Source organism: Chlorocebus sabaeus, chromosome 22, assembly GCF_047675955.1.
Source record: "Chlorocebus sabaeus isolate Y175 chromosome 22, mChlSab1.0.hap1, whole genome shotgun sequence".
Taxonomy (NCBI): Eukaryota; Metazoa; Chordata; class Mammalia; order Primates; family Cercopithecidae; genus Chlorocebus; species Chlorocebus sabaeus.
In genome coordinates, this window is record NC_132925.1 from 28,848,535 (window position 1) to 28,871,445 (window position 22,911).

General features: G+C 38.0%; 1 protein-coding gene and 1 pseudogene across 1 annotated transcript in view; both read right to left on the reverse strand.

Annotated features, from left to right (window-relative positions):
* Nucleotides 1-22,911, reverse strand: part of MORC1 (MORC family CW-type zinc finger 1) — a 166,717-nt gene that overhangs the window by 54,767 nt on the left and 89,039 nt on the right. Inside the window, exons 15-17 of the mRNA XM_038002617.2 lie at nt 22,265-22,393; nt 19,614-19,719; nt 14,652-14,790 (exon numbers count right to left, since the gene is read on the reverse strand). Coding sequence (XP_037858545.2) covers nt 14,652-14,790; nt 19,614-19,719; nt 22,265-22,393 — 374 coding nt within the window. The remainder of the gene's footprint in view (nt 1-14,651; nt 14,791-19,613; nt 19,720-22,264; nt 22,394-22,911) is intronic.
* Nucleotides 6,274-6,469, reverse strand: LOC119626132 (small nucleolar RNA U3; annotated as a pseudogene).

Below are 22,911 nucleotides of genomic sequence, written 5' to 3' on the forward strand. Positions count from 1 at the left end.
TTTCTCTCTTTTCACACCATCTAGAACCTCCTGTACAATGTGGAACTAGAGGGTGAGAGTGAAACTCCCTTGCCTCATTCCTGACCTTAGTGGGAGAACATTGATTCTTTCACTAATAAGCAAGATTTTAGCTGCAAGTGTTTTGTAAATGCCCGTTATCAATTGAGAGAGTTTTCTTCTATTCCTGTTTTTCTGAAAATTTTATCAGGAATGGCTATAGTTGCTTCTTTTTTGTATTTATATTTTGCTAGAATTCTTTAACATTTTTCTTGCAGTATTTTATTTGTTATATAATTATATGGTTTCTTATTGATATTTTACTGGAATCTTTTTTTTTTTTTTAATGTATCTGTTTAGATGCTATACTAGTTGCTTTTTTAAAACATGTCATTCTAAAAGTTGGATTTTCCAGGACCAGCTCTTTCCCAGAGCTTTCTATAGAAAGGGTAAGTGGAGGGTAAATTTCTAGGCAAGTTATTTTTCACAAGCCTAGCTTCTTTTCCTCTGATCTCTACAAAAAATACCGCTTCTGAAAATTGTGCCTTATTTGAGTCCTTTCATGTGCATTTCACATTTTCTACTTCTGTGAATCAAAGTTGGTCTAGTAGGGTTCCTGTTGCCTGCTGGCTATTGCAGATAACGGCTATAGCTTTTCCATCTCTAGATGTATCCTTCTTCAGTAAGTGTATTTGTATTGATTCTTTTGATATGCCATCGCTGGGCTCCTCCTTCGATTTCTCTTCCGTTCTTCCTGTGGAGCTCCTGCATCATCTCGATTGTTTTGAGCAGCTCTGAGAAACATGCTGATATACATCTATGCTATGGCTTGAATGTGTCCCCCAAAAAGTATGTACTGGAAACTTAATCTGCAATGCAACCGTGTTGGGAGGTTGGGCCTAAAGGGAGGTGTTTAGGTTATAAGGATTCCATTCTCAAGAATGGATTAATGCCAATTATTATAGGATTTGAGACTGCAAATTCAATCTCTCTCTCTCTCTCTTGCCCTCTTTCACTCTCTTGCTTTCTGCCATGGGATTACACAGCAAGAAGGCCCTGACAAGATGCTGGCACCTTGATATTGAACTTCCCAGCCTCCAGAACTGTGAGAAATAAATTTCTTTTCTTTATAAATTACCCAATCTATGGTATTTTGTTATAGTATCACAAAAGAGACTAAGACAGTTTCCTACTTTGACTAAAATTTCAGTTTGCATTTTTGTCTTCCATTTTCTGTGTTGCTCTTAGAAGACTTTCAGAAAAAGAATGGGGAAATGCTATGTCTATATAGCCATATTTATACCAAAAGTCCCCTGTAATACTTTACCTACCTTTATCATTGTATGTATCACAATATCTAATAGTTATATGTTGACATGTGGGTCTCTTTCAATAAATTGTAAGCTCCCAATTATTTGTTTTTATCTGTAGTACCTCGTACAAGATTTTGAGTATTATAGGTTCTCAACAATATGTTGATGATTGGCAGGATAAACAGATGCTTCTAGAGCCTACTGCTCATCTCTTTCATAGACAAAACAGTGCCATAAGTCTACTCTATATTCAAAAGGTGGTTACTTCTCCACTACTTGTTGGAGCTTATCACAGTATTTGGATGCTTTATATTAAATTCCAGTGTATACTCTCTTCCAGTGTTTGCATCACTCTGGGATGAGTCTTGTTCCTGATACAGTAAAATGGATTTCACAATGTACAATTCTCTTAAATTATCTGGGTTTGTAATATTTTGGGTGCTACCTTGAAGATAATTATTTTGTGCTAGTTTTATTGTAATGGATTTTGACCTGAACTATTAATCACATCACTAAACAGAATTTTGAGTAAATAAAAATTTTATAAGTTCTATTTTATGTTCCATAAATTATACTCTTTCATTTTAATATCAGAGTTGCTTCTACAAAAGAACTTGAGATATTATAGAAAAACACAGCAAAGATGTCTCAACTACATTTTGAGTAGAAAGACATTAATAATTTGTTTGTTTTTTGAGACAGAGTCTCACTCTATTACCCAGGCTGGAGTGCAGTGGCGCGATCTCGGCTCACTGTAACCTCTGTCTCCTGGGTTCAAGCGATTCTCCTGCCTCAGCCTCCTGAGTAGCTGGGATTACAGGCTCCCGCCACTACTCCCAGCTAATTTGTTGGTATTTTTAGTAAAGATTGGGTTTCACCATGTTGGCCAGGTTGGTTTCAAACTCCTGACCTCAAGTGATCTGCCCTCCTTTGCCTCCCAAAGTGCTAGGATTACAAGCGTGAGCCACCACACCCAGCCCCAAATAAAACATTTTATGTTAATACAGAAGCAAGAACAGACACAGTAATGACCTCCAGTAACACGATGAAGGCAAAAATTCACTCATAATTGGAAGAACACAGCAGGAGACAGAGGAAGAATTCAAAGACAGCTGCACTGAACACCTTTTCTACCTTAGATCTATACCTAGAAGGTTTTACCATAGTCAATGAATGGGTTATGTTTTAACTATATATTTAGTAAAGTGCACCATATCCTTAAGAATGTTGGATATATTCCTCCCACCCATTTGAGTCCTGCTCATCTTCTTTAATTCTATCACATGCTTTCACTTTGTAACTCCAGGGGCAGCTCAAGTTCAGTCACCTTGAGCAACTTACATCATCTTTTCATCTCTTAAAAGTTATCCACCTCTGTGGGCCGGGCGCGGTGGCTCAAGCCTGTAATCCCAGCACTTTGGGAGGCCGAGATGGGCGGATCACGAGGTCAGGAGATCAAGACCATCCTGGCTAACACAGTGAAACCCCATCTCTACTAAAAAATACAAAAACCTAGCCGGGCGAGGTGGTGGGCGCCTGTAGTCCCAGCTACTCGGGAGGCTGAGGCAGGAGAATGGCGTAAACCCGGGAGGCGGAGCTTGCAGTGAGCTGAGATCCGGCCACTGCACTCCAGCCTGGGCGGCAGAGCGAGACTCCGTCTCAAAAAAAAAAAAAGTTATCCACCTCTGAAATGCTTTTCTCGTCTTTGTAATTTATAGTTCTTCTAATTCTTTCAGGATTATTATCAATGTTCCTCATACGCATAGAAACTTCTTTTCCCACAGTTCTTTCTCCGAATGTATTATAACCCTCTTGACTTCCCTTCCATTCCCAATTCTGTCTGAGAAAAAGCGTCTATCACATCAGCTATGCTCTGCCATGCCATCCTCATAATTCTCAATCTTGGATCAACGACATCATTTCCCATCTTTGCAGAAATTCCAGGCTGCTAAAATTTGTGCAAGTTGAGTATCTCTTATCCGAAATGCCTGGAAACAGAAGTGATTCCCAGGACAGTCTGTCTGGGAATCAGATTTGGGACTTTTTGAATTTTGGAATATTTGCATATATATAATTAGTTATCTTGGGAACCCAAGTCTGAACATGAAAATCACTTATGTTTCATATACACCTTATACACAGTCTTAAGGTAATTTTATACAATATTTTAGACACTTTTGTGCATGAAACAACGTTTTGACTGTTTTGACTGCAAACTGTCACATAAACTACATGAATTTTCCTCTTGTAGTGTTGTATCGCACTCAAAAAATTTTAAATTTTGGATTATTTTGAATTTCAAATTTAGATCAGCGATGCTTAAACTATATATAACCATTGAATCCACACTACAAGAAATATGCATAGTTCTCATACTCTTCTGGACAATCTTTTCACTTGTCCCTAACTAGCTTCTGTATCCATCTCCACAAAGATTGTTCCAAATCTTTACTGTACCCTCCACACAAAGCCCACCTTTTTCATAAAAGTTTTAGGTGTGTGTGAACACCCTTAACTTCTTTTCCACAATCTCAGAGGAAAAAAATGTCCCTCCTCCTGCCCTAACTTAAACCCTGCACCTCGGTTCTAGTAATCCTTTCTTCCTGTCCTTACTGGACTCTTTACAAGAAAAAGGTCCCGGGCTGGGTGCGGTGGCTCATGCCTGTAATCCCAGCACTTTGGGAGGCCAAGGCGGGCAGATCACTTGAGGTCAGGAGTTCGAGACCAGCCTGATCAACATGGTGAAACCCTATCTCTACTAAAAAAATACAAAAATTAGCCAGGCTTGGTGGTGGACACCTGTAATCCCAGCTACTGGGGAAGCTTAGGCAGGAGAATCGCTTGAACCCCGGGAGGCGGAGGTTGTAGTGAGTTGAAATCGCACCACTGCACTCCAGCCTGGGTGACAGAGCAAAACTCCATCTCAACAAAAAAAAAAAAAAAAAAGAAAGAAAAAAAAAAGAAAAAGGTCCCATCACACCTGTGTGCTATACTTCTTCAATTTTACTGCCCTTTTCCTCTTAGTCCAGAAGCATTGTCTAATCTCTCCTAACCACGAATTTACCTCAACCCTACCTAATGCTCTAGCTATAACCCCATGTTTCTTTGCTCCTTTAGTACAAAACTTCCTAACACAGCTTATTACCCATGGCTTCTACTTCTTTACTTTCCATTCACCATTTCCCCTCATCCCACCTGGCTTTCCCTCTGAAACTTATCTTGCTGAGGTTGGCAATGGTCTTTCTGTTATAAGGCCCAATGGACTTAGCACAATGCTTAGATCATAATAGATACAAAGGAAATACCTGCACACTTAATTTAATAATCCAATGGAATTGAAGTGAAAAAGTCAAAGCAAAATAGTAAAACACAAGATCAGGAGAAAGTTTTCTAAAGCATTAAGACAAAAAGGATTTTTGGTTTATCTATTGAAGCATCCTCTGTGGAAAGAGTGATTTACATATAATTAGTGCACTAAATTTGCACATGTTAAGTGTACTAAATGAAGTTGACCTAAATGAAAAATGTAAATAGTTCCCCTAAAAGTTTTCCTTCTGGTTCTAATTAGAGATACAGATTTCCACTAATAGATACATTTCAAACAACAGACAAAGATTTTCAGCATCAGTTTTGGGGTTGGCCTATAGTTTTAAAAATACATTTTTAAAAAATCATGTGTGTACTTTTTTTGAGGAATACATTCTTACATCTTTGATTGCATTTTTGTAAAATAGAAATCTGAATAACACAGTTAACCTACTTCAAAATCTGAGTTACTTAATGAGTAGCTGTTTACCAATGATAGCATCTTTTTTTTATCATTATCATCATCTTTTCAGATTTCAAAGAAGAATCATTACCCTAGAAAGCTTGAAAATATCAGTATTCATTTTTAAATGACACTTATAACTTCTCCCAGCAAGACTATTACATTTCTTTATGAGTTTAGAAAGTCCCGCAAATCGCAGACTGAATCAGTGAGAACTGCATAAGATGAACTGTCTCTGGAAGTAGAAAAACTGAAGAATCCTTAAACCAGGAATAAAGAAGTGAATATTGGTGGTGCATAGAATCATCTGGGAAGCAGCAGAAATGCAGATTCCAAAGCACCAGACCCAGAGATTCTTGTTTAGTCCGTCTGGTGTAGATCTCAGGAGTGAATATTTCTATAAAATTGTGACGTTTTCAGACAGACAGACTCACAGCCCTGAAAAGTAAAGAATGCTCCTTTCTAATTTTCTATCAATTCTTTGTGGGACTATAGAGAAAATACTTTTATGTTTCTGTACAGTTAGGATTTTCTGATTAAATTTACTTCACTAGGGACTTGGACTAAAAGAACAAATCTTAGAATTTAATCTGCAACTGATTATTAGTGGAGAGGGCATGTGAAGAGATTTGCCTCCAGAGACATTTACCTCCCTGGAAATATGTGTTTATATTTTAAGGGAGGAATAAAACCTGGGACCACAGAGACAAGACCAGAATTGTAAAGTTGGAGAAACTAGTCTTATCTTTCCCTACCCCCAGGGATCTGTTTACATTCCAAAGGGTAGGAGTTATAACTCAGGGCTCTTCCCAAAGAGCAAAAGAGTGTGGAGAGCGTGGTTGCCGCTCTCCTATAGAAATGTCCAGATACATTATCTTAGGATTCTTTGCCTACAGTACAAATTGTAAGATATCATCTGATCTGACTCTTACCCGATCCATTGTTCCAGGGTAAAAACTGGAGCAAAGGGTAATTAGCATGATTCCTTGTATTATATATAATACTTTGCTCTGCTCCAGAAATATCATGTTTATATTCAAAATGGTATCAGTAAATAAAGATATTTGAAATGTAGCCGCTTGTGATAGAAGATTGGCAACTAATACTCACGGGTTCTAAAATTTGAATGGGTCTTTGCAAACATCTAGCTTAATTCCCCACCCCCACCTTTTTTATTTGTTAAAATAGGAAGTGCTTGACTGTGTCCTCTCCCTATTCCCCTCCCAAAGGAAGAGAGGAATGATCACCAATAGCAAATGAACGGCCAGTTGCAGTGAAGCAACACAGCAATTCCACGCTCAGGAGAGAACGCTGTGCCTCCTCCTCGTGGTTTCCTGTGCCCTAAACGTTCAGAGAAGCTTCTCTAGAAATGACCTATAGATATAGTCTTACTCTGCTTCTTTTCACCAGGCTGGGGGTACTCAGACCAAGGACTACAGACACCAGACAGACCTCAGGCCTGAAGGCAGGGATCCTAACGCCAGGCCAATGCTTGTCCACCACATCCTGCTGCTTGCATCTCCTCCTTCAAAGAGCTCCTAAGCATTCCTCCTTCTGTAAAGCTTTCCAAAGTCACCTTGCCTTCCAAACCTGCCCACCATAGACAGAGCTACTGAGAAAAAGACATTATGATTACTATTAGCAGTTAATTTCTCAACTTCTCTCACACAGAAGAGCTACTGAGCCAAACTGAAAACAGAAAAGCAGAGTCGTTCAAACAGCTTTGAACTAAGAATCAATCCTACATTTCAGATCTACGCCGTATTCCTACATTGTTTATATCACGTTGGCCAGAGGGGCAATACAGTTTAGTAATAGAATGAGGGGTCTGGAGCCAGTCTGCGTTGGCTGAAATCATGGTTCTGCAGTTTCCTAACTCCATCTTTGGCAGATTATTTCTCTGTGACTCAGTTTCCTCATCCACAAAATAGGAATCATAACGATCATAGTATTGTACTAAGGATTAAATGTCAGTGCATTTACAGCACTGCTAATAGAGGCACATTCTAAGTGTTATTATCATTTCATCCCTCCATTCATCCTTCTCGTTAGGTTTCTTCATCCATGTAATACGTACAGTTACAGGAATTCATTTTAGAATTCACCAAAAGTATACATAATTATGGAAATCGTGGGGAAGAGATTGGAGAGAAGAGAATTGGAAATACGAAAAATATGTAATTCTCCTTTATTACAAAAAAACCCTGCAGTGACCACATGGTATAATACATGCAAAAACAAACAGTGGGTGAACCGTGAAGTATATATAGCTTAAGCAGCAACATCCCTCCCTTACACAAGCCTCTTCCATGGCACTGTCCTAACTTCTTATTTATAATTTGGCATTTTCTGTTTTAAAAGGGACCCCAAAAATTGTAGGAACCTCAGACTCAAACAAAACAAAACAGAAACAAACTAGATCTGCTGCTGTTCAGAAGCGCTCTAAGCAATACTTCGTTTTATTTTCAAATGCCAGAAATTATTCCTAGTGGTCTTGGCTTGTGCCTACGAGACCTTTTTGGGGTTCTGCCAAGTGGAGGAAAAGTTATTCTAGACCCTTGTGAAGCAAAGTTCATGGACAAATGTCAGTTAGTTCTTTAGGACTTGATGCAAATCCCTGATGTATCAGGAGACCTAACAGCCTGGTTAGAATGCTAGACTTGGTGGGGGAAGACTAACGGAAGGAGTGGAGACGTTAAATCACATGTTGGTAAAGTCCAAGGTGAAAAATAGAGCCCAATTAAGATTAAGTATGAATTTTACTCTGGCCTCCAGGAATTGAGACAGAGGGAGCAGATTCAGATCACATACATGGTCAGGGGACAAGGATGAATGAGGTTGAATCAGGAGTACAAGATACAAGCTTTAAGTTCAAAATCAACAACAGTCATGAAACACAGTTCCCCAAACTGAATTCAAAATGTAAAGTTAGGTCCTAAGTAAGAAGGACATTGGGTCAAGCAAATTGAAAAACAGGATTCAAGCTCAGAGAGGCAGGGCTCGGGTGGGCTGGTGCCCAGAGCGTACAGGCGCGGAGGCACAGACTTCCTTGAGAGGGGAGCAGCGAGCAGCCTCCTGTGGAAGGAAGCTGAAGACTTATATCTTACTCTGAGCAGAGTCAGGAAACAGACCCTGAGGTGTACCTTGGACACCAGGCAGCCTCTGATAGTCCCTGATTAACATGCACACTAACTGGAGACTGGTTGTACATGGAGTTCAGATGCTTAAGGAGTTTTTGTAGGGTAGAGATCAAATAGGTGTATTCGCATTAAAACCCAAATTAGTATTCCCTGCAGTGAAAATCATTTCAGGCAACACATCTGAACCTCTACTCCTTGCTCCATCTCTGCTGTGAGATGTGAACAGGAATGACTGACTAGTATGCAAAGGGAGGGATGTAATGTGCCAAGACTGCCTGCAACTGCCAAAGCTATTACTGTCCTTCTGGGAGGAAAAATGTGTTCCCTCTGGATTCAAACTCCTCTTGGCCTTTGACAACAGCATTTGGTCACTTCTGTGAAACCCAGGAGTAGACACAACGGATGGCATTCCTCAGTGTCAACCCCATGGTAAAATAAAGTTGCTTATGAAGCCAGGAGCTGAGAATGTCCTGAGTTCCCTGCACCACATTGTGCCACAATGCCAGGCTGTTCTGATGCTCTTTAATCATTAGTGTTGTCTGAGTCTTCAGTAAACCACAAAAGCTGTTCCATCAGGAAGTATGATGTCAGCTTCTCAAGAAAGGACGAGTAAGAAAATAATTTGGAGAAGCAGTGCAAGTTAAAGAGTTGAACTCCTGTTAGACACCTACTGTGCCCAACATTGCACCAGGTGTGGTGGTAGGAGGTACACAGAAGAAAGCAACACATGATATCTGCCTTCAAGGGACTTGCACACTAGTTAATCACAAGCAATTTGTTTAATGTCTCATTTGGTATGCCATGAACACAGGGCATAGGACGCACAAGTGTGAATATATTATGCATTATCCCTCTTCAAAAAGCAATTCATTACCATAGAAAAATGAGATATTTGTAGTAAGAGTAATAAAGTAAAATATTTCATCTACAATAACTAGAATAGCCTCTTGTTAGACAAGGACCTTTAGGTGTCACAAATTTTGGATGATGACAGTTTATATAAGGAGACTGAAAAGCACTCTTGAAGAATAAATATATTTTCTATGGCATCTGTCACTATAGTTATACAGATTTGAAACCTCAGCAGCCTACACAATAATGACACATTAAAAAGATTAAGTTCTACATGGAAAAATGCATTCACATTCTTCATCACAAAGCTGTACTCAGATATGCCATTCAATTTGAAAAACACAGCTAAAAGTTCGGCAAGACTACTTTGCTCTGCATTTACGGCTAAAACAACCAATGTGGGAATTGCCAGATTACACTATTTCATTTCTGTGTGTATGTGTGTCCACATGAGCACTGAAAAAGAACAGAATTCTATTGCTGGAGTTCCTTCACACCAGGCATGAAGTCTTATAAAGGCTATATATTTGATGGGATGACTATGAACATGACAAATGAAATCCAAATGCAGTCTCTGTATTCCAATCCAAATACGACAGTTTATTGTGACCAGGTATAAGAACATTTTGGTCTTCAGTAATATACGCAGAAGGTGGTAAGTCTAACCTATGTAGAGTCAACCAATCCAATCAAATATAAAATATTCATCTTTTAGGAATTCTGCATAAATCAAATTATTCTTTCCATCCTTCACTGTTTGCTAAATACTTATTATATGAAAGCTGCAGGCCTAGGTACCATTGGAAATACAAAGATGAATAAAAATAGTCCTTCAGTTCAAAAAGCATATAGTCTGATACGGGAGACAGATCAGATACATAAGTAACTATAATATTAGACAAAAAGTGACCATAATACCAGGTAGAAAGTAAAACACGCTCTAAGAAAGACCACATGGGACAAAGGGAACTGGAAGGAAGGAGATACTTTGACTTCATACAGGGATTGGCAATAGTTTTGGATCTTGAAGGACTGGAGAAAGACCAGAGGCTGCTCCAGACAAGAATACAGAAACAAAGGCCTGCAGAGCAGCATGGAAGTGAATACTCGTAAGGAACATGGAGAAGCTCAGTAGAAGCACCATACAGAGTGGAAGAAACCAATGCTATTATATTAATAGAAAGGCAACTAGTGTCAGATTATAGACAGCCTGCACTGTATGCCAAGAAATGTAGAGTAAATAGAAAAGATTAATTCAGAAAGACCTAGGGGACACATAAGCAATTCATCACACATCGCACAAATATATTGATTATGCAAATATGCTACTCATTAACATTACTTAGGTATAAAGGGGTAAATACAGGGTAGCTTAATTCAGGGATAAAGGTATGATCTGTCTTTTAATGATTGAGGGTATTAAGTGGATTTTAGATGGTACCATAAAACTCTGAATAAAGTGTAACTAAAACTAGATTCTGTGTGCATAATGACACAATCATCCTTGTCATACAATAGAAGGTAGAAGAGAAATTGTAAGTTAAAACTGAGAAAGAGGTAAATTTGGGAATAAGGAGGTCCTGAAACACAGATAAATTTATTTTATAACATTATGGTTTTAAAATTATTGCCTAGGTTTACCGAAAAATAACAATTATCCAGCTAATATGCCAATAACAACTGAGCAATCCAGTGAAACAATGGAAATAAAAGCTTCATCACTTGGCCAGCAGGTGGCACTTGTCACTCGGTATAGAAAACAGCAGGTAATGTGGAATGAAGCTGAAAGTAGTTAGAAACAGATTACTCATTCATCTATTCAGAAGGATTAAGATGGGGACGGGTTGTATTCAGAAGTACAATTTATAATGAGGATCTTGGTTTGTTGACATAGCTTATCAATTACATGGAGGACAACCCCTTTACTCTATAAAATGCACCGCAGGAGACGGATCTTGAATTTGAGCTCTCCTATTAGGTTTACTGAACTTAGGTATTTCCCTTAACAAATATGATTTGCAATATATAAGTTTGTTGCTACTGTAAATGTTCTTATGTCCTTTTTGTCTGTATTTTTCCTACGAGACTGTGAGAAAAATGGTGCTGGAATTAGGCAAAAAGGAAATAAATTCCAACTTCACCATTTAAAGCTATTTGACTTGATTAAAATTATTTAACTTTTTTGGATTTCACTTTCCTCTTTGTTAAAATAGATATCACTAGCTGGAGTGTTGTAGGAATTAAATAAGATACCATGTGGAAACGATACCTTTAGATCTAGCTACTTCATTTTCTCCTACGGGACAACATCTAATGATTAGGATAACTCTCTTACCATCTAATCATTAGATACCCATAGAACCTAAAATACAGAAAGATCTTTGATTTATCTAGTCAACCCTTCATTTTCCAGATCAAAATGCCTGCTACCATTAAAGCTGAAATGCAAGAGAGTTAAGAGATAGGGTGTGCAGGTTTAGGTCATTTTTATACTCACTACCCAGGTCTGGTCAATGGATAAGTGGTCATTGGGAGTGGGAGGGAGGAAGAGAAGGGCAAATAATAACTACATGGCATATATTATATGATTTTGTGATACTGAATGGGCGAATGGACACCAACAATAGACATACAGTGAATCACAGTAATGAATTAGCCAGTTCTTGATTTTCCGGTGATGTCTAGCCTACACCCGAAACTGAATGGGGCCAACGATGCCCTGTTTTTCTAGCTTTCCCATCCTTTCTTATATCACATTCCAAAATTTCTTCTAAAGGGTTTTAGAAAGAGGACAGGAAATTTACATCGAACACTGCATGATTTTTAGTCCTATTTTTGGCATCAGATAAATATCACCAAAACATAGTTTTTTAACACGTTCATGGATTATTTTGTAAAAGGAGGAATCAAGGTCATCTTCCAGAGGTCTTCTGTTCAGTAATTACCATGTCATAACTATATGAGAGTTGCATCATTATAACAAGACACGCCATTTTTAAAAGAGAGATACCACACAAATACTGAGTTTAATTTTTAAAATAAGTAAAATATGTAATTTTTAAAATATGCTTAGCATGTAATCTAAGTGACTGGTTCCATGAAAGAACAAATCAGTGCTCATCTCCAAGTGTTCCTTTAGGTTGTTTTTCTTACCTGAAATGCCCTATCCTTTTCCCTCTATTTATCCTAAATACACTTCAAGATACAAGTGTCACTTCCACTATATAACTTTCTTTGATTTTTCTTTTTTTTTTTTTTTTTGGACACAGAGTCTCTCTCTTCCCCCAGGCTGGAGTGCAGTGGCGTGGGCTCACTGCAACTTCTGCCTCCCAGATACTCCCACCTCAGACTCTGAAGTAGCTGGGACTACAAGGCGTGAGCCACCACACCCAGCTAATTTTTTTGTATTTTTTGTAGAGATGATGTTTCACCATGTTGGCCAGGCTGGTCTCAAATTCCTGACCTCAAGTGATCTGCCCACCTCAGCCTCCCAAAATGCTGGGATTACAGGTGTGAGCCACCGCGCCCAACCCCCCATATAACTTTCTGTGATTGAAGCTGCCCTCGCAGTAAACTTCTATTGCAGTGTCAATTACAATAAGAAAACACATTTGAATTAATATTACTTTATAGTGGTTGCTCATTTTTAAATAGCTGTTAGACTTGGTCCACAAAAAGACTGTATAATATCTGAGGGCATGTTTTACTTACTGATTCAACTACCTATTGAGTATATGCCAGGCACTGTTTTGGTTAATACAGATTCACAGTAAGTAAAATCAAGACTATTCCTGCTCTCATGGAACTCACATTTTGGTATTACAGATACTCTGTATTCCCCGTAATTCCCAGCCTGGGGCAGACCTGAGGGCAAGTATGTGCTCAATGATCACCTCAAAATTAACTGGTTGCCTTTGGTTGAGTGAACCTCAACCCAAAGCTTTCCTTGGTTACCACAAAAGCAGGGTCAGTTATAGGTCCCGAGTACTAGAAAGTATGTAAAAGATGTTAGGAATCTTTTCACAAAAGGATTTTGTAAAATTTTCCTTTTGCAAAAAGGAAAAGGAGGGTGGAGAGGGTTATGTCCTTTGAAGTACTGGAAGTGAATTTCTATATAAGTACTGCTAAATTTCTTTGTTTACATTTGAAACAAACTGAATCTATAACCTTGGCTTAAATCTTATAAAAAAAAATCAACTACCAAGAAAAAAGAATACAGAACTGTTGGCCCAAATCTGCTATTCCATCAGCTGCCATCGAATTCTCTACCTCAGTGATGAATACAACATCCAATCTTAAACAAACAACGAGCTAATTAAGTCTTGGTGATTGGCATTATTAGTATACAGGGGTTGGCTATGACCGCTATAGAAAAGAAAAACAATGTCCAGAGATGGCAATAAACATGCAATCAATTGTTAACGTGCTGAATGCCTTCATAAAGCTACAAAGTGTGGTAAATAAGAAACAAAACTAAAATATTTCATAACAAAAAGATCCGAATGTACCTAATTATTTATTAAAAGTCTGTGAAACCTTTATTTCTGACTTTTGTTATCAAACCCATGACTAGAGGTCTTAAAAACTGTAGAAAGTTGAGCCACTTTTTGGAGGTGGGGAGTGCTTAGGAGAATGTGTTTCCAAAGTGACTCTCAGTATCTTTCCAAGAGAGACCCTAAGACTCCAGGGTAAAAAAGAAGGCTCTGGTTTCTTTGGTTGTACTCTCAGGTGGTCTCTGACCTGCACTGCAGAGCCCTAACAAGCCAAGTGAGGTAAAAGAGTGATCTATGAGCCCAGGAAAACACTTACTATAAGCTGCTATGGCTGGGGAGCTTAACTCCCACTTCATCACTGAATTTTCTATTTTAATAAGCATTTTATTTCCTGACATCTACAGAAGTGTCCACACATTTGGACATATGCTGCAAGTGCTGTTTGAGGAAGCCGACAGGCTACACAATTAAAAAATAATGAATTCAAGTGCTAAATCTATAGAAATTTAATTATTAGTCAAGAAAATAAAAATAATTTTTCTACATGCCACATTTTCTTACACTCGAAATTGTCATGGTTACCTATGTTGATTGATAGTAATGTTTAATTTATTGAATTTTCTTAACAATTAAATATGACTTTGATTTTCTAAATTAATAGGTTAATGTTTTTTAAAAGAACTCTTTACCTTAAAACCCTCCCTCAGGGAGGAATGAAATAAAAACAGCCTGACCTTTGGAGTTACACAAACTTGTGTTGCGCCTTGACCACATGACCTTGGACATGCTAGCTGACTCTATAAGGCTCTATGAGCAGCTGTGGAGTAGAAACAAATGTCCCTATTTCTCACATGCATTGTTGTGTAGATGGGCTTAGATATCACATATACAGGAATTTTTTTTTTTTTTTTTTTTAACAAAACTCACCCTTTAGAACATGTCTTAGATCTAAAATTAAAAGACATCAAAAACGACAGAAAAAAGAGTATACACATTTTATCGTATAAACCACTTTAGTCAATTTGCACCTATGAAACCAACGGTTCAAGAGTCACGGGAGAACTGGCAGGAATTAATTACAACTCACCTGTGGCTGCTGTTCTGCCAGTCTATTTTGATACTTTAGGACCGACTCTCTAAGTTGCTTCTCTTTCTCATTTTTTGATGGTGATATTGTGCTCATGGTGCCCAGCGGGATGGAAGGTAGATGTTCTACCTGATGACAACTTCAGAATCAACAAGTACAAGATTAACATCAGGAGAAATATAAAACTACTTACTGTCTGTAAAAGATGATTTACTTCTATAAGCAGTTACTCTTTATGTCATATATCCAAAATTCAAATACAAAGGAAAAGCATTGTATTGGTGGCTTTCGATAACAAATAACCTTACATCTCCAATTTGCATGGAAAACAGCCTAATAAAAAATCTGGACAACAGCATATATTTACGAGGATGGGAAAGCGTCAATTATATTGCTAATGCTTCACTTATTCTACATTATCATAAAATGAGGCCTTTTGCAAAAATTATTTGAGATCACTGAGCTTATCTCATCATTGCCATTTCCCCCCCAAAAAATGGTAGCGAAATATGTATCTCTTTAAAATATAGCAAATAATTATGCCTCTGAAACATATGGATGACCCAGGATCACTGTGAAGACCAGTGACTACATGATGTGATGTAGGATTCAGCAACAGCCTCGGGAGGTAATGAGATGCGTTAGAGCCCCTTCCCCAAATCGCCCGCTGGTCCTGACAGCAGCATCCTGCCCAAGTGCTTGCTGCCATAAGAGTATCTGCTTTCCAGCCTTACAGATATGCTGTTCTAATAACTTGTGGGTTAGTAAATACATAATAATGTAGAATGATTTGTAAATGAACAATACACAGGCTATGGATCAGCATATCCCTTGTTTTAATTACAAAAAAAAACCCGAATAACCCTCAAAGCTTATGGTTTGGAAGGTTTGAGGCCATTTTTCCTTTTCTTACTTCTGCGTTTGTGGCTATGTACTGGGGAACTGAGTCAGCCAAACTGCTGAAAAAGTAAGATATTATTTTGTTCACTTTGGTATCAAGGCTTAATACAGACAAGAAGTTCAGCTCCCACTGGGCATAGCTTTGATTCAGGGCATGGCGGGGAACATGCACTAGTGTCGTAAGACGCTGAGGTCAGTTCTGCGAGCCTGCTCCGGGTCAAAGAGTTTTCTATTATTGATTGGGGGTGGGGAGGGGAGAAGTTACACTGAACCACCAAAAAAAGGAGGAAGAGACAAAGTCACAGAAAATGCATGGGTGTTAGGCTAGGCAAGGGAGGAGGAGGCAGAGGATCAAGAGAGGACTTTCTCCCATCTGAAACAGTGAGGGAAAAGGGAGGCAGATGAGACCCACCATTTCTCTGTTTTTCAGGGCTGCAGCATATATTTTTCTCGCCCCATACCAGCAGAGAAGAGTTAGGAACTACAATCAAATTCAGGTACTACTGTGAAAAAACACTTAATTCCACCTACACATGGTGTTTGTTATTATCGCTATTTTCAAAGAAAGGTGCTAGATAAACAAACCCTAGGGACAACTTCTATACATACAGCAACCCACAGTGTTGATTTGAAGACAACTGTGGGGTGGCATCTATATAGGCTTCTACTTCATTTCAGAAAAGAACCTGTGACAACATTAAGTTTTTATTCGGAAAGAAGAAACCTCAAGCATTTTATTAGAATGCAATTCATTCAATTGTCTTCATTTAAAGATGTTTGGACACGAATTACACTTTAATATGCAATACAATCCATAGATATTTTTTAACATCCTTTTCAAAATTCAGACATTTTTGGTTCAGCCAAGTAATAGGCATCATTTTTACTCTGTTGGTAATCCCTATTTTCAGTGCAGATAAGTGCATAGTATGAATGCAATGGAAGCATACTGATCGCTATTTCTCAGATACTGTGTCAAAAACATACAGCCTTCCTCTGCGCTTGAAGTGGAAAACAAAACCAGGCTCCAATGGTTCGAAAAAGGAATGGCTCCACCTTACCCTGTCCAGGTTACTGAATACTACCATTTGTAAGATGTATTTTGTCCACTAAAAAGTATCTGAATGAAACCAGGCTTCCTGACGTGGAAAAGGATGCCTTCCAACAGACAATGTGGTAAGGCAGGAAGGGTACAGGTTTTGCATCAGAAACTTAGCTTCCAATTTCAGCTGTAGTGAAGAATTCTGGGCAAGTTACTAATCCTTTCTTAGCCTCTCTATTTTCTTCTCTGAGAAACGGGGAAAGTTCATAGGCCTTTTATAAAAATGGAATGAGATAGCATATATAATTGCAAAGTAAGAGAAAGTTATTACCATGTTTCCAGCCCAAGTTCTAGTTACACATTGTTCATTCAAATGCTGTCTGTTGGCAATGGCCTTGCTGACAATTGGCAATTAACTACTGACAAGAAACCGTATTTTCTGTAAATACAGACAATGACACTTTTCACCCCATTACTCTGTCCCTCTACTCATAGACTACTCCCTAATAAATAACTATACTTATCATCACTTTATTACACTTATTTTAAGTGATTCTATCCAAATCCAGTGGCACGTATGTCAGGGGTCTTGCCTAGTAATAATGTATTTTGAAGCATATTCTCATATTCTCAAGGTATGCATGGCCCATCCTACCATTTTGAATCAAAGGACTGAGCAAGGTCATCAGATTAATTTCTTCCCCCTCCCTGGGAATCATCATATCTACATCACCGTTAATGAGCTCCCATGAAGGAAGTGCCAAATCTCAATTAACTGCCCTTTCAATCAATTTTTCTTTACATCTCCCTTAAATCTCTTGTTGCCACTTTAAGCGTATTTTTGTCACAGTATTTTCCATGAAAATAAAACACAGATGGTTAATATCATGTCAGTATATTTAAAGAATCAAGGACTTAAGAAAATTATAAATATAGGAAAACTTTTTTGCATGATAGGCTTTTAAGGTCCATCAGTTTTCTGTCAACATGGCTAATTTATCTAGCCACTCATCACAAGTGGCACTGTTCTTATGTGAAAAAGAGACAGAATTAAATGAATACGATCTTGTATTTGATAGCACAAGGTGACTACAATCAACAATAGCTTATTATACATTTTATGATAACTAAAAGTACTATTTGAAATGTTCTAACACAAAGAAATGATAAATGCTTGAGGTGATGAATACTTCCATTTACCCTGATGTGATGATTACATACTACATGCCTTATCAAAATATCTCATATCCTCATAAATCTATATGCCTATCATGTACTCATACAAATTAAAAATTAAATTTTTAAAGAGAGACAGAATACAGCTTTGAAACTAATTTTACAATGCTCTGAGATGGTACTGTTACTTTTCAGAAGGGGGTGAGTCTGTGCCAGTGCAGGGACAACAGTAAGTTGAAGGTAAGGGAAACTGCAGAGGACAGCTTCCCAGTTCTGTGGGTCTGACAGTGCCCAAGACTAGTCTAAGAAGTCCTAGGGATAGGGTTACATCTGTGGGGAGTAGCCTAAATTCGGGGATCAAGGGCCTCCAGTGACCAGGGGCTTTCAGCAGATGGTCGTAACAATGGGACTTAGCTGGATCCAGAGAAGATGCATAAAGATCCTATTATTATACCACATTCCAGTGTATGGGAAGCTGGGTTAAAGGGGGGTTATATAATTTCTGAGATTTCACAGCTAATAGAACCAGGAGTCAAACCCAGGCAGTCTGTCTTCAGAGTCTGAACTCTAAATACAATCCTAGACTATATGAAAGTTCTTAGTTCATGGTAAGTTCACATGATTAACTATTCTTAATATTGAAACTGAGCAAATACTTTGTTCCTATTTGGGAGATATTTAAGTCCCAAGTTGGGGATGAACACAGGTTAGGAAACAGAAGATCTTGGCCAGTGGCTTCATACTTCGGTTTCTTAGCCTGGATTTGGGTTTTAATTCTGTTTTCCAAAATAAAGAAGAATAGATCAGTGTTTTATAATCATAGTCCCTGGAGCTCTAGGCTTTCTGCAGAGTAGGGAACAGAAATAAAAAATTGGACACCTTTGGTTCCCAGCCTCCAACTCAATCAGGATAGTTTTGCATTTATCTACTTTATTTTTGGGTTCTGTGACAAATTTTTATTTGGGAAAAACAAGGTTGCATTGCAAAACAAGAAAGGGATACAAAAAAACCTGGACCATGATTTGAAATCTAAGAGCCTTTGCCACCTCTGACATTTTTCTTCAGTCTCCAAATATAAACAACCTGGGGACTCTAGGTGAAAGGGGTTTTAGCAGCAGTTTCCAAATGTTTTCTTTTTCTTTTATCTTTTTGCTCTTCTTTTTCAGAGCCAGATAAAAAATAACCAAACAGGAGTTATTACCCTAATGTCTATATTAAAAATATTGACTCTCATATCCAGCTCAAAGGACTTAGAATAGACTGCATGGAAAAGCAATGCTTGACTTAGGGGTGCCTTTGTTAAAGGGGAATACTAACCATTTTCCCTATGGGGGAAAACACTAGTCTAAAAGGGCTTGTAATAACGTTGACACCCTTCAATATTTAATCAGTCTTTTTCCTGTTTTAGTTTGAGCTTTTTCCTCAAGAGTGTAAAGCAATGAAATCAATATATGATTTAAGCAGAAAAAGCATATGGTCTAACAGTTTAATGCCCTTGGAGACACTCTCTGAGTAACTAACATTCCTGTACAATAAGAGCATATGTTGTATGAAAATGAACTGGAAGGAAGAACTCTTAAGTACCAGGTTGTGGTCTCCCACGGGTGGAAGTGCAGAGCTGCACACCCCAACGTCTTCAGATAGTTACAACGAGATCTCTTTTATTTGATGGAAAAGCACACCAATGAAATATTCTTTGCACAGGTAGCAGGGCATTAGAATTTGAAGAGATACCAGATACTAAGCTAAAATCTATATTATAAGTTAACATTTTCAAAGTCCATACATATGAACTTTAGAAATTAAAAATGAATAAAGAATTTTAGAAAATAATCAAAAACTACCTGTTTTCCAAGCGGTTGGGATTATTAGCACAAATCCAAATGTCAAAAAATTCTTTTTCCTGATAATCAGTAGAGGAAGGCAAGACTCTCCATTTAAGACAAAGATCTGACAATCAAAACAAAATGACATATAAAAGAGATCAGAAATGAATCCATCATAGTAAGCTGTCAGTTTGCATATACCAGAAGTATGAGGTATCTCTCAATCCAAAGACAAGCGAATCCTGCATCATATACCATTATCCTTGATGGCACATCTACTCTAGGGTTCTATGAGCTACTTCAGGACCCCACCAACAAGTTATTATTATTATTGTCTCAGTTCCTTCCAGTTAGTTTCTGCTACTTTCAGCCAAATGAACCTTAAATAATACATCTACTTCACCTCTTCTAAAATCAAATTAAGAATTTCAGTGACTTGACTCTCCCATTTTCTCTGACCTACTACCCATCTGCTGACAACACCACTTTCTGTCTCCAACTACATGATTAACATAAGAAGGAACCATGGTCTCAACGAGTATAAAATTAAATGGAAGGAAGGAAGGAAGGAAGGAAGGAAGGAAGGAAGGAAGGAAGGAAGGAAGGAAGGAAGGAACGGAGGGAGGGAGGGAGGGAGGGAGGGAGGGAGGGAGGAAGGAAGGATCAAGTTTTCTGAGCCATATACACATTTTCTTCTGTACTTTCTTCTGTTCTTAGTCCCCTCTCCAGTCTAGAGTTTCTGATTTCTTCACCCACTTTCCAAAACAGTCCTTCCTTGCCTTTAGGATGAAGGCACACTTGTCTCTCCAGGCTACACTTAGGTTTAATCCTGAATTCCCTCCAGATACACTGCTAACGGCTCATAGGTTAACACTTGTCTCTTTCATCTAAGGCAGAGACAGTCAGTATACACAAAGGTTAAGAACTTGAACAGCTCCACCTCTTACCACCTCTATGATCTTGGACAAATTATTTAACTTCTTATATTTCAGTATCATTATCTATTAAAAGATTAATATTATATTGTTCTTATCTAAAAGTTACTGAGAATGAAATGACATCCTCCTCCTCCTCATCATCATAAAAACCAACACTGCTAGACACTATCCTTAGCACTTAGTAAACTTTATTCACATTATTCTTAAAACTATAATGTAGCTACAAATACTAATCTCATTTCATAAAAGAAGAAACTGAGACTTAAAGAAGTTAAACAATTTGCCCAATTTTGTACAGCTCTTGGGTACTGGAGATTGGATTCTAACAGTACCTGGTACAAATCAAAATCACAGTAATTGTTATCCATTATTATTAGCATGTGACAAGCTGTCACATACTGTCATCAATTTCCTCAATTATACCTTCTAAGTATCTGTCATGTATGATTCTTTTAACTCTCACTGCCACACCTTCATTCAGACATTTATAATTCGTCACCTGGATCCTAGATTACAATAGTCTCCTGTTCTAGCCCTTCACCAAGTCATCCTTCATTGAGCTGCCAGAACAACTTTAACTACACGTTACCTGTGACCAGTCAGGTCTTCCTTGGAATACTCCCAGGCAAAAGGTGGGGGAGGTGCTCCCGGAGAGCTGTATAATACTTCTATAGAGTTTTACACACTATAGGCTGCTTTTTTGTTTGCTCATCTGTTTTTCTCTACTGAGCTGTTAGTTACAGATTAATATTAGAGACTGTCTTTAATTCCCTATCCCTTTGTGTAGTAGCTAGAAAACATATCAATAAGTGCCGAATGTAATTACCCTCCTATGGAAAAAATTCCAATACCTCCTGCTTGCTTATGAAAGTAAAACCTTATCCTGACATTCAAGAATCTCTAACATCTTTACCCAACCTAATACTTTTGTCTTATTATTTATTCATTGTTCAGTAATTCAGTTGTCAGTTATTAAATTCCTACTAGGTATTAAACAGTGTTACATATTAAAAATAGAAAGATGGCTCTTTCTATTACTCTTTCACAAACATCTTAGCTGAAGTGTACACCTGATATTAACTCACCTTTCGCTACTCCTCATCTCTGCCAGTCAAAATTCTATTTTAATTTATTTATTTATTATTTTTTTGAGACAGGGTCTCACTCTGTTGCCCAGGGTGGAGTGCAGAGGTACAATCACAGTTCACCACAGCCTCAACCTCCTAGGCTCAAGCGATCTTCCCACCTCAGCTTCCCAAGTAGCTGGGAACACAGGTGTGCACCACTGTGCCTGGCTAATTTTTGTATTTTTTCTAGAGGTGGGGTTTTGCCATGTTGCATAGGCTGGTCTCGAACTCCTGAGCTCAAGCAATCTATCCACCTCAGCCTCCCATGGTGCTGGGATTTAGGCATGAGCCACCATGCCTGGCCTGAAACTACTTCAAAGACTATCACAAATGTGACTCCACCATAGAATCTTGCCTCTACTCCCCAATCCTTTGCTTTGAACCCTCAAAAAATTATTTGTCTCTATTATATCATTTACCTTATTTTTCCCTGTATTACAATTATTTTCACACTTACAACTTTCTTCTAGACTGTAACCTCCTGGAAAGCAAGATGTCTTACTAACCTTTGTCTCCCTCCTCCCTCAATGACTTGCATCCCACAATGACTTGCATATTTAAGAACTCTTAATATTTGGTAATTAGAACGGAATTCAACACTCACCACATTGTATGATGAATGGGATACCCATGGCTTGTCTTCTTTGATGTTGAATAGAATTTAAAGGTTTCTCCATGTCGATGTCATTCTGGCATCCAAATTCATTGCAAAACAATGTTAGATTTCTATTAGCTTAAAAAAAAAAAAGCAGGCAAAGAATAATGAAAAAATCACTAAAATCAAAACGATTGGCAAAGGGAAGTTTGTATATACAATATGATCTCAACTGTGTAAATATTAATACGTATACAGAAATAAGAGATTACTCTGAATAGTGATGAGTGCAAACTATTTTCTGCTTTAGTCTTTTTGCATTTTCCAAATTATATGCAGTAAATCTGCAATGTCTTTATAACAAAACTAAGAACAATAGCATGTATTTTAAAAGTTACGTGTTTATGCAATGAAACATACTGACATTTAAAGCATTGTTCTTAAGCATTCCCAGGAAAGACTGTACTGATTACACTTTAAAGGGCACCCTTAAAAGTATTGATATAAATATTTATCTTTCTTATCTCACAGACAGAGGTGGGGTTTTTTTCATCTTTATTTTATCTCTGGTTCCTTTTCTCTCCAGTCTTTATTGTTTATGCACGATCCTATTTCCAAATTGTGTATTTCCTCCTTGCTTGGAAACACTACTTACC